The sequence below is a fragment of the Aspergillus caelatus genome (assembly GCF_009193585.1).
Source record: "Aspergillus caelatus strain CBS 763.97 unplaced genomic scaffold BDV27scaffold_103, whole genome shotgun sequence".
NCBI lineage: Eukaryota > Fungi > Ascomycota > Eurotiomycetes > Eurotiales > Aspergillaceae > Aspergillus > Aspergillus caelatus.
Genome location: NW_022475366.1, coordinates 12,647 through 23,881, shown reverse-complemented (window position 1 = coordinate 23,881; position 11,235 = coordinate 12,647). Strand labels below are relative to the sequence as shown.

The 11,235-nt window shown below is 49.0% G+C and overlaps 4 protein-coding genes across 4 annotated transcripts; 2 read left to right on the top strand and 2 right to left on the bottom strand.

The window, feature by feature from the left end:
* Nucleotides 1-183: 183 nt before the first annotated feature.
* BDV27DRAFT_129330 (putative Sin3 complex subunit (Stb2)) lies at nucleotides 184-3,205 on the top strand (the record flags this gene model as incomplete). The annotated part of the gene is made up of 1 exon (XM_032067166.1): nucleotides 184-3,205. A coding segment is annotated over exon 1 (2,264 nt), but the record flags the coding sequence as incomplete, so codon positions are not given.
* Nucleotides 3,135-4,009, bottom strand: BDV27DRAFT_129329 (Tim10/DDP family zinc finger protein). Its single transcript, XM_032067165.1, has 3 exons — nucleotides 3,973-4,009; nucleotides 3,790-3,921; nucleotides 3,135-3,659 (listed from the first exon to the last, which is right to left on the bottom strand). The coding sequence occupies exons 2-3, from the start codon at nucleotides 3,885-3,887 to the stop codon at nucleotides 3,473-3,475; spliced, it is 285 nt and encodes a 94-aa protein (XP_031926926.1). The 5' UTR covers nucleotides 3,888-3,921; nucleotides 3,973-4,009; the 3' UTR covers nucleotides 3,135-3,472.
* Nucleotides 4,010-4,160: 151 nt separating this feature from the next.
* Nucleotides 4,161-6,452, top strand: BDV27DRAFT_3087 (putative lysyl-tRNA synthetase). The gene is made up of 5 exons (XM_032076288.1): nucleotides 4,161-4,255; nucleotides 4,498-4,790; nucleotides 4,847-5,011; nucleotides 5,068-5,493; nucleotides 5,560-6,452. Exons 1-5 carry the CDS (start codon nucleotides 4,197-4,199, stop codon nucleotides 6,300-6,302), a joined length of 1,686 nt encoding a protein of 561 aa, XP_031926925.1. The 5' UTR covers nucleotides 4,161-4,196; the 3' UTR covers nucleotides 6,303-6,452.
* Nucleotides 6,448-9,646, bottom strand: BDV27DRAFT_145765 (transcription-silencing protein Clr2-domain-containing protein; the record flags this gene model as incomplete). The annotated part of the gene is made up of 6 exons (XM_032070459.1): nucleotides 6,448-7,295; nucleotides 7,364-7,516; nucleotides 7,599-7,652; nucleotides 7,970-8,025; nucleotides 8,104-8,182; nucleotides 8,212-9,646. The coding sequence occupies 6 exons, from the start codon at nucleotides 9,644-9,646 to the stop codon at nucleotides 6,448-6,450; spliced, it is 2,625 nt and encodes an 874-aa protein (XP_031926924.1).
* Nucleotides 9,647-11,235: the final 1,589 nt, after the last annotated feature.

The window sequence follows — 11,235 nt, the reverse complement described above, 5'->3', positions numbered from 1 at the left end:
CGTTCTGTACCCTGGGCTAGAAGCGTCTTCACATGTTGACTAGTGATAGCGCATTCAGTCAGAGGTAGTAATAGCAATCAATATCAAGTCATGAAGATTATCTAGATGGCGGTTGAATTGATATTTGTGGCTTAGCCGCTCACCGCTTCCATAAATATGGGCATCTGTGACGTCGCTGAAGACAATGGCCACCCCCCTCTCTATGCCACATTTATCTTGAGGCCATACTTTCTACAAGCTGTCTACAAACGCCATGGCTGACCCGTGTTTCCGCTTCTCGTCCCCACGTTCCAGACTATAAGCCCGCAAAGACCTCCACACACACCTCGGATATGTCACGATCTTCTCCTGCTTGCTGGACAGAACGACACAGACCCCAGGAGGGTCAGCCCTTTTCTTTCCCCTTACGCTGCGCTTGGTTTCTGGACACTCCTCGTGGTTACGTTTCTCGTCGCTCTTCAGTTTAAACCTCAGGGACATGAACCTCCATTCATTACCAACTCGGTAGGCGCTTTTTGTTTCTACTATGTCGCAATCCGCAACGCAAAACGGCACACAGGCTGCGCCTTCTACTACTACAACTACTATGCAGCGCGAGGCTACAAAACAATCAGTTGGCCCCAGAGAAAGTCCTTCATCCCATAACGGTCCTGACGGGCAACCGTCTCTCCCTGGTCACCAAAGGATCGTCTTCACCGATCCTGTCGCGCTCCGATACCTTGAAGAAGACCCTTCGACGATTGTGCTGCACCGACGTTTGATTCTTCAGGGCTATGAGATATACATTGTTGAACAATGGGCCTGTTCGAGGATTCAGCCGACTTTTATAATTACGACTTATACGGGAGAGCCTTCACACAAAGTGGTAGCGGGATTGCTAAGCGTTCCTACGGATGAATCCACTTGGTCCCCCCGCTTAAAGCTATATTTCGATGCGGTTACAGAATGCGAAGCACGCAGGAAAGAGACACCGTTTGGGACTTTGTTCATAACTGATTTGAGCACATTTCCTTCAGCTCTTACAGTCATCCCGGTGCCTGATGGTGATATCCATAAACACAAGGATGATTTTATCGTGAACGAAAACTTGAAACGGCTGAATTGTTCAGGCCGAGCGGGCTTAAAATTACAACCACCAACGGCAGCAACTGAGGCCAAGTTCTACCATCTCTACCGGACCAGCGAGAGAGTCCCGCTTTATTCGGCCGTTGTAGAGCTTGTGAAGCAGTGTCAGATTGCTTTGATGATGTTTGGCAACCTGGCTCCGGAGTATGTTGATGGAATCTTATGCGATGTGACAGAAGCAGCAATTGGCGACTGGTGGACGGACATTGGCATAGATCTATACAATATTGAACCCAGCGATGGTGTTTTGGGACCAACTACTGTGGCTGCGCTGCTAGGGACGCTGATGGGGGCTCGCAACCGGCTTCACGCTTTTGGTGCTCCAGTTGGCAAAGATGCCTTTGATATCTCTAACTTAAAAAGAGGAATCAGTAGTTTTCAGAAATCCCAGAAGCTGAAACGGACTCGGAGATTGGACCGTCAAACATTGGACAGACTCCATCGGGTCACTGCAAAGGCCGCAAATGCGGAGGGCTGGACCGATGCCGTTAAGTCAACTATGGCTGAGTTGAGTGGCCATGGAGGCGAGATGGTCATGGGTATGGTGCGGGGCCGGGAAAAGGGCGGCATCGCTGATATTGAAACCCTAGATGTTGACAATTTCGCACACCTAGTCACGGGTGAAAGAGCCAAGTGGCTTTGGAGAGGCAAGCCACGCAAGAGCGGCATTGGAGACAGCTTTGCTGGAGGGCATCCAGGTGCCGACATGATGTTCACCACAGATGATCAGGGTGGATACCTATGGACCAGTCGCAAACGAAGCTCCCACGATGATTTGATCGCGGAACGCTCTTATCAAGGGTCAGAACGCCCAGGAAGGCCTCTCGAATCAGTTAACACCCTTGATGATAAAGATCAGAATATAGGCAGGTTGGTGCGACGAGGCGTCAGTGGAAAAGTATCAGATGCGCGAGCTGGGTTTGGCAGGTTCAAGGATGCAGTGGGCCTGCGGTCACACCTCCCGAAGACCAAGGATGATGTGGATCTCGTTGGTGACGCAGCTTATATTCCTCCTTTAGAGAGTGACACTGAGATGGCCCCTTCAAAGATCACTTCTGATGGAGGTCGAAAACCCGAACCTGAGAGCATTCCTGACAACGAGATGCCAACCCAGCCTCACGAATCGAGCACGGAAACACCGCTCAACAATTTTGTACCAAAATCATCCGATGTCAAACTCCCAGCTATAACAATCGAACCTGCAGCATCAAACGAACCCTCCGATGGCTCCCGAAAGGTATCTTTAACTCGGGAAGATGAGGAGTCGCAAGATCTAGAGCGGTGGAAGACGCGATCAACCGACGCAGCCGCCGAAGATCAGACGTCAGAGTTTGGCATCATGTCATTGCGCCGGCCGCAGAGCAGTGCTGAGCTTTATCGTGCAGACAACACCGAACATTTGAATAATTACTGGCCGCGACACCTGTCGTTCAGCACTGTCGAAGAGGTCGTGCTGGGATGGGAGGACTTGAAGGGGAAGGTTGAAGACTCTGAAAACCCCAACGCCAGCTTAGAAGAAGCTATTGCTGAAGAGGATATTCTAGTGTCTGACGCGCGAATATTCAGCTCCAGAGTACAAGGCTTAAGCGAGGGCACTGTTCCTTGGGTCGAAAAACAAGTGGGTTCAGTGGATGACCTGAACCGAGTTTTTTACGAAGCGCATGAAAGGATCAACACAACCTATATGGAGAAGCTCAACCAATATCAAGGAATTCGAGAGAGATCTAGTGATCTCCTGTCTGAAGAACACTCCTCACTCACGGACCACATGAGACGGGTCGAGATGATGAGCGCGAAACTAGATTACGAGCTTAATGTTCTTGGGTCCAAGGTCGAGGAAGTCGAGACTGGGCTAGGTGAGTTTGAGAGACATATTGAGGAGATAGAAACAAGGGTTAAGACGCTGGTCCGCGGGGAAGAAGAAAAGCAGAACTGCTCGTGGCTTTCACGGTTAGGAAGATTCACTGGGTTCTCTACGTAATTATGGTTTTGAACCGGCACCTGTAATGTAATACTGTGACATATATATTCACTTCTATTGTACATAATATGAAAATATTCGATTAACCGTGCCATGCGCAGAACCATGACCAAGACCCAAACGCTTTCACCATCCCAGCACTCATCTAGCCGGCTGCGATCATAACCAGCCGGCATAGAGTGCCCCGGAATCGACAATCTTGAGAACTAAACCCAAATGCAACGCTTCCCGGTAAAAGATGATCTCTGAAACCAAGGCAAGATCCGCGCCTGACAAGGACAACATAAAGGCAAACTCAAGCGTAAAAAGAACATAGATTATGTTTCGGAAGGGAGGTTTGTCCGTGAAGCAGCAGACTTCATCCATTTACATGCCGAATCCCATACCACCGCCCTGCTTGTTGGCGGCTTCGCCCTGCATCTTCTCGCTGACCTTGATGTTGACTTCGAAGAACTTAGAGACGCAGCGGTCGAGGCAGACGGACTCGCCCTTGTTCAGGTCGCCTTCACGGTAGTCGTTGGGAATGCACTTCTTGGTGCACGACTCGGTCAGACTAAGTAGGTTGTCGGCATTAGCATCGTTGTCAATCGAGAATTGAGTCGTATCTGTGAACGGAAATTCGAAAGGAAGGTTCAAGGCATTATGGCATTGAGTGCAAATTAGGATTGTATTCATGAGCTCACCGGTTGAACATGTCTGAAATCATCTCAACTTCGGTCTCTGCGGCAGCAATCTTCTCTGCCGAGGACATCTTGGGGGGACCGCCAAAGAGGAAAGACATGGTGTTGGTTATTGAAGGAGTAATTGGAAAATGACTAGGAAGATATTAGCATTGACAATCAACTAATTCATGGACTTTTACTGACAAATTTGAAAAGAGATTAGGTTGATGCTGGTATAGAGGATGGAGATAAATGTTGTCTGGAATGATGGTTAATCGGAAGTTCCAGTCGGAAGCTTGGACCACCTTCACCGCCTTCGAACGATTTTTCTTCGGCTTTTCGCTCGTTTTGCTTTTTCATTCCCACACTCTCTCTTCCCGTCCGTGATGTGACGGACTTCGTAGTCTTCCACCTCGTATCCATTGCAAATGCATTCAGTTCGCCCCAGGTGGGCTTCACAGTTGGTCTCCGGGAGACTTTGGTCAAGGTAAGCACCATTACTTATGCCTTTCTTTTTTATTATATTCTTCCCCTGCAAAGCCATCCGAGGACGAATCAGATCCCTTCCAATTCAGAACCGCTGCAGTATGATGCCTGCAAAGCAGGCAATGAACGCAACGGAAGCTATTTTTTTTTTGACTCTGACTGGATTCAATTGCTTGAAATTGTTTTCTTTTCTCCCTTGACGCACATTATCACTTGGATCCTGTGCTAATTTTGAATGATCAGAACAGGATTGCCCGTCTCTACCAGTGTAAAATGGGCTTGCTCATCGAGAGCCCAGCTGGCGAAAACAATTAACCATTCCTCCATTGTTTCTATAAGTACCAGGAGTAGCAGCAGTGCAGCTTCACCTGAAAGAGCTTTCAAGGAACGGCTACAAGAGGTTCAAAATGTCTGTCCTGATCCGTATCCTCGCTTAGCAGCAGATGGTCGCTCCGTGAGCTGTTCGGAATTCCGCGACCGATACAACTACTTAGAAAATAATGAAACAGTAGAAGGCGACTCCGTCGTTGTTCGTGGTAGGTCTCAGCCTTAGTCGGCTCTACCTTATTGTCTTTTGTACTTAGGTTAGTAGGTAGGATACGTACGTATAGACTTGCCGGAAGCAAATTGATCTTCTTCGATATCATCCAAAATGGCCACAAAGTTCAAGTTATGTGCAACCTTCGTCAACTGCCGGGGATAACACCGGAAGCCTTTAAAAAGCTCTACCGTTTGCTCCGCCGCGGTGATGCTTTCTGTACGTTTCTCAACAGACACGTCTGTATGTTCACTTGGGCTGAACCCTTGCCATAGCTGTAACAGGTAGACCTCACCGCACTGGCCGAGGTGAGCTCACAGTTGTGGCCACTGAATTACCTCAGCTTTTGTCTCCCTGTCTCCATGACGTCCCCCTGGATGCGAAAGAGCACGAGAACTCGCCATACCCCCGTCATGTCCAGTTCCTCGCAGACCAAACTACGGCCGACATTATAAAGGCACGCTCGGCCATCATCCAGTATCTGCGTCAATTCTTCCTTGACCGGTCATTTATGGAGGTCAACACTCCCATCGTCAATTCGATCGCTGGTGGAGCCATCGCTCGTCCCTTCTATACTTCCGCGACCGAATTTCCCGACCGCCAGCTGTCTCTCAGGATTGCACCGGAATTGTGGCTGAAGCGCCTAGTGGTTGGTGGTTTCGATAGGGTGTTCGAGATTGGACCCTCTTTTCGCAATGAGGGTATGTTGCGCTCAATCCATTCCATGTTTTCCTGCAAAGTAATCATGAATGACTGACATTCTATAGGCATCGACAAGACCCATAACCCCGAATTTACAACATGTGAATTCTATCATGCTTATGCCAATCTAGAAGACCTTTTGTCTATGACGGAGAGTCTACTGTCCGGCATGGCACAATATATCCGTGATTCTAACAAAGACGCTACGCTGAAGCCCACCGAAGTTGACTTCTCAACGCCGTTCCGTCGTATCGATTTCCTCACTGGCATTGAAGAGAAGATCGGCCGCAAGCTCCCAAATCTCACATCTCCAGATGCGGTGGTCCAGGTGAAACAACTGTTCAAGGACTTGTCACTCGAGATTCCCGAGGCTCCCACACTCCCCCGACTTTTGGATGAACTCTGCAGCATCTATGTGGAACCCGAATGTGTAAATCCGACCTTTATCATCAACCCTCCCGAATGTCTATCGCCCTTGTCGAAATCATTTATCCATCCAGTAACTGGCCAGCGTGTTGCTGCACGCGGAGAACTGTTCATCGAAGGAAAGGAGGTGGTGAATACATACGAGGAGGAAAACTCGCCATCTGAACAAAGACGCAAGTTCGAAGACCAAGTACGCTACAGCAAGGATGCGGACGAGTCTGCAGAGATCGACGAGAGCTACCTCGAGGCTCTGGAATGGGGCCTTCCCGCTACAGGCGGCTGGGGATGCGGGATTGACCGTCTCTGCATGCTCTTCACCGGCGCAAAGAGGATTGCAGATGTCCTACCCTTTGGGACCCTACGTGCCGTAACCCGGCGTTGAATTCCCTAAGGTGGAAATTACTTGCTGTACCCATTAGGTATCTGGATAACCCACCTACAACTGTACAATAACAACCTTAATATGTGAAACTCAAGAACTATATACATATAAGTCATCATAATCAACATCTCATCTCAACACCACCCTAATAAGTCCTCGCCACCACCTCCCTCGCAAACTCCCCAAAACTTTTCCCACTCTCCACCTCCTCCCCCAAATTCGGCTGCGTAAACACCGCCAACGTATTTCTCGCAATCCTCTTCCCCGCAGAAGGCTTCGCCCCCTTAACAAAATGCGGCACAGCCCTAAACTTCCCCCTCGTAATAAGCTGCAACGCCTCCCCGGTCTGAAAAGCCAAACAATCTCGGGGAATATTAACCTTCACCACCTCCCCAGTCCGCGACTGAATATAAAGCCCAGCCTTCGGATCCGGCGAAGCCCCCAGCTCAACAAGCTCCCCTCCCTCCCCAGGAGGACTAGCAACCTCATCCACAAACATAGCAGAAGTCAACCCCGTCAAACACCCATGATCCAAATGCGTCGCACACCAATCATCATCCCCATCCCCATCCCTAGTCTCCGAATCTGCTCCCCCCTCCGCAGGGAAATAATGCAACAACCTCGCCTTCGTCGTCAAACTCGTCCTCACAACATGCTCCAAGTACCCACTCTTATACCCGTCAATATTCGCCGTCGCGTACCGATCACACGCCCTCGCCACCAGCGCCGCAGTATCAATAATAAGCGCGCAGAGCTGTTCCAGCGCGGGCCGGAACGTGGGCAGTCGGTCCGCCGGCGGCCAGATGTTCGGGGCTGTGTACTCGGATAGATCGGGGAAGTTGTCGGCGGGGGCGCCTTGGAGAGTTGGGTCTTGGTAGAATGCGCAGTTGACGTAGTAGGAGCCCTTGAGGGTGTCGAAGTGGCCGGATCGGAGAGTTTCTTTGCCGCAGGACCAGCCTACGAGGTATTTTGCCGATGGGCTAGTTAGGGTTTCTGGGAAGTTGGTTTTTGAGTGGTTAGTTTGGACTGGGGAGTGGATAGGAGTGTGGGCTCATGTGTACCTAGTTCATCGTTGGGGAGGGCTGCAAGGTAGGATGCGTTGGAGAGGACTTGGGTGCGTAAACGTTGGAATTCGGGGTCGAGGTCTTTTACGACGATTATTCCCAGGGAGGACGGGCCGAAGGCTTCGGTGAGGGTTTCGAAAGAGACAGTACCTGGCGTTGATGGTTAGTTTTTTTGTTTGTTGTGGAGGAATGTTGATATATATATATATTAGTGTTTCTTGTGCTTGCTTACCGTTGATGAGGTCTTTGAGACTCACTGTTACGGCTTGGGCTTGAGGTATGCCGTCTAGACCCATTGTTGCGATTGTATTTGTGAGAGGATCGATCAGTTAGTTAGTTTGCAAGAGGATTATAGTGGATTTATTGTTGCCCCTCTCAAGGAATTTTTTTTCCCTCTCTATATTCCCCGCCTTTTAGTCAAGGTAATGTAGTATTTGGCTGGCGGGCCAATCCGATGCTGTTCACACTGCCGGTTATCTGCGGCATTTCTTTCTCTTATCGCTCGATAAGACATCGGATAAAAGAATGTGGTAGAAGATTAATCGTATTTATGTATATTTATTCCTTCCCTGATCCACAGTAGTAACAGAAAATAAGAGCAACTAGCAAACCATGTCGAATACCAGAACGCTAATGGTTCATCGCCATAAATACATATCCTAGTCGCAGCTGATTCAAATAGTCAACCTAGGTCCTGCGCTAGGTATCAACGTCAACGAAGTCCTTGACGCCTGAACCCTGAAAACGAGTCAAGAATATCGGCGTGAAAGAGCTTCAGAGCATCCATGATCAAATATTGTGAGTCGGCCGTTTGCCCTAGGGCCCAGGGCTTGGCCTGTAATCACCTCCCTCCGATTCATCCGTCCCCCCTGGGAGTTGATTCATGGCCAACGTAAAAATTTCATCTGATTCAGAAGTATCTTCCTCGTTTGGCAGGTTGGGCCCTTCTTCGGAGCTTACTGGGTTGCTCACGTCCGCGGCCCCAAGACCCGTACTGACCAGCTTGCTAAGCTTGCCAACCTCTGAAAAGTTGGACCGAGCCTTCGTGGACGGTCGACCAACATTGCCGGGAAGCTTGGCCAGGCGAAGATCGGCTGAATCCGCTGTGCCATCAAGAATTCGGAGATTCGCTCTCCACATCTTGATTTCACGTGCATCGCTGTAGTAGCCCACATCCTGGCCATTAAGTGTATCAATCGCGAGGGTCTGAGTTCGAAAATCGCCCCAGAACCAGTCTTTCCCTTCGGGAATACGTTCATCAACTTTCCGTGAATACTCTCTCGCCTTGATTACCCCCGACAAATCCAGCCCCAACAAGCGAGACCCGAATAAGAGGTCCATTGCATCGGGATCGTAACAACGGCCGATTATCATATTCTGCGAGACCTCCACTGTGGCGCCTTTCCACACTCTGTACCAAGACCCATATCCACCCATACCAATCGACTGAAAAACATCAATGACTTCCTCGGGCTTCATAGGCAACTGTTGGCTCGTCCCGTCGGTTCCAGCACTAGATCTTCGAGGCGCGTTCGTATAGACCTTTCCTGCAACTCGAATCTGATATCGTTCTGCTAGTTGGTCCGACATGAGATCGTTCACGCAGTTGGCAAGTTCCAGGCGTATTTCGTCAATGACCATAACATCTTCAACGGCCTTATGAGTTTCGTAAGAGTAAACCTGGCGATTTGGTTTCAGGCGGACGGCATCTCCAACAACCAAGAGCTCCGCTCCGAGGAAAATACCTCGGCAATAAATGGCTGCGTTCGGCCAAGTTCCTTTAAAGTGATATTTGTCCAGAAGACTGAACGATGACATTATCGTCATCGCATACCCGATGGAGGGATGTAGCTTTTCGGGCGGAATCCCTTGCAGAAAGAGCTCGTATGCATTGAAGGGCTTGATACGCTGCAAATGGACATATTTGTAGTGCAATGAATAACTTTTATCGTAGCTTTGAGGATCAGGAAAGGTCTCCACGCGAAAGCCGGAGTAGTTGACGCCCCATTTTTTGGGCGCTGTTTTGACTAAGTCCTGAAGGACTATGTCTTCCTCTGGAGTCTGGCCTACAATACCAGCCCGCCATTCGGGGGTTCCTAACCATTGGCCTTGGTTGGGTGCGTACATTTCGATGCGTTTGTTTTCGTGGTTCCAGACCAGTTCCCCCTGATACTCCGGAGCCCAGAGTACGACTTCTCCGGGTCGTGGAACGTAGGAAGGCTGCATGCCCAACTGCTCAATATACTCGTCAAGTGCTGTCCTCTCGGCCATCCAGTCCATGCTCCCAGTCTCTTTTATTTCCTCATCCAGAACACCATTTTCTTTGAGCCTCATGACGGCCATCTTGAATACGTCTGGTGTTCCTTCTCTATCAAGGATAGCGCGCATTCCGGCCGCAGCAGGCCTACCAGATGGCCTACCAGGCGGTCTTCCAGGTGGTCTTCCAGGCGGCCTACCAGGTAACTTCCCATACGGTCGTCCTGGAGGACGACCTGGTGTCCCTCTAGGGGGTATGTCGACCGGCCTGGCAAGACTGGAACTTCCTCTCCCTCGTCCTCTCCCTCGTCCCCGTCCTCGTTGGGAACCATCTAATATCGTGTGAAGTACATTAGCGAACATGATAGAAAGTGAAATACGGAAGGAGCGCCAAACCTTTTTCACGCTTTGCTACTTTGTCACAAAGCATGCAATGGCAAGTCCCAACCGCACCTGTCACCAGATGGTAAAAATGTGGAAAGAACTGGAGTATCGAGGGGAAGTATTGCCCAATTGGATGTCCCCAAAGAAATCTATCACGCTGAGGTGAAAACTATTAGACCCAGAGAATCTGTACCATAGTAGGACAAAGACTTACAATGGTAGGATCCGTCCCACGCGGCCTATCAAAGAGGGCGTAACCGTCTGGCAAGCGGTCGATCATATATCTCATCCCTGAAGATCAGTGTTTAGCTAGAAAGGACTTGAGGACCATGTGTGAGATTTAATTGACAAAGAAGCAAAGGAACCAGTTCAACGCAGTCACAGGAACAATTTTGGACCCAGGATCTATCTCACGCGTCGAACGACAGGATCCGGGGACATAATAGATAAGAATATACAAAAACATAATATCAAGCAAATTAAATAACCAGTTGAAGTAAACAGGGTGATATAATACTAGCCAGCGACTCTTGAACACTAGGGGGCGAGTACAATGGTACAAGAGAGGACAGGTGCTGACGCTGGGGAAGATTGCTGTAATAGAACTGAAACGATGATAACAGCTACCAGAATCGATGAATGACAATAGTTATCATAGAGATTAGAATATAAAAGTTGTCCATACCCTCTTCGTATGCTCCAATTTTCTGCAGCCATAACATTGCCAATTTTTCCCGGTAACTGCTATCATTTGGCATGCCAAACCTGGCTTCAGTGGGCCAAGTGGACTTATCTCCATCGCTGACAGATCCATCTATAGGGATTATTATTACATTTTCGTTCTCTTCCTCCTCCTCTACCGGGTGTGGTAATTGTGGCAGGGACATCTTAATAGAGAATGAAGAAGTCAACACCCTTAGAATAGGCGTATCGGAATTTAATCTAGAAATGGCGTAGGCATGCCATTCTTTAGAAGAAGAAGAAATATTTGGTGGTCGGATAATCCATGGCGTTTATTTTCAGTAAAGTATAAGGGTGGATCGTCTGGTAAATGTAAAATAGAATAATTATTTTGATTTCCGTCAGGCACAATGTGATGATCCGCTTTGCCCGTTCTGAGTGGACGATGGTCATGTGACTACATATGATCAATAGATTCGTGAGTACATGATGATTGATCAATCTCACTGTAATCAGGTAGAAGTAAAGACTCAAGAACTACCAAAAAA

Excerpts from the sequence above, each read along its gene's own strand:
- BDV27DRAFT_129329 (XM_032067165.1), bottom strand. The coding sequence starts at position 3,887 with ATGTCTTTCCTCTTTGGCGGTCCCCCCAAGATGTCCTCGGCAGAGAAG. Across the intron at positions 3,660-3,789 it reads ATTTCAGACATGTTCAACCG|TCTGACCGAGTCGTGCACCA; the intron begins GTGAGCTCATGA and ends CAACCTACTTAG.
- BDV27DRAFT_3087 (XM_032076288.1), top strand. The coding sequence starts at position 4,197 with ATGCATTCAGTTCGCCCCAGGTGGGCTTCACAGTTGGTCTCCGGGAGA. Across the intron at positions 4,256-4,497 it reads TCCGGGAGACTTTGGTCAAG|AACAGGATTGCCCGTCTCTA; the intron begins GTAAGCACCATT and ends TTGAATGATCAG. Across the intron at positions 4,791-4,846 it reads CGACTCCGTCGTTGTTCGTG|GTAGGATACGTACGTATAGA; the intron begins GTAGGTCTCAGC and ends TTAGGTTAGTAG.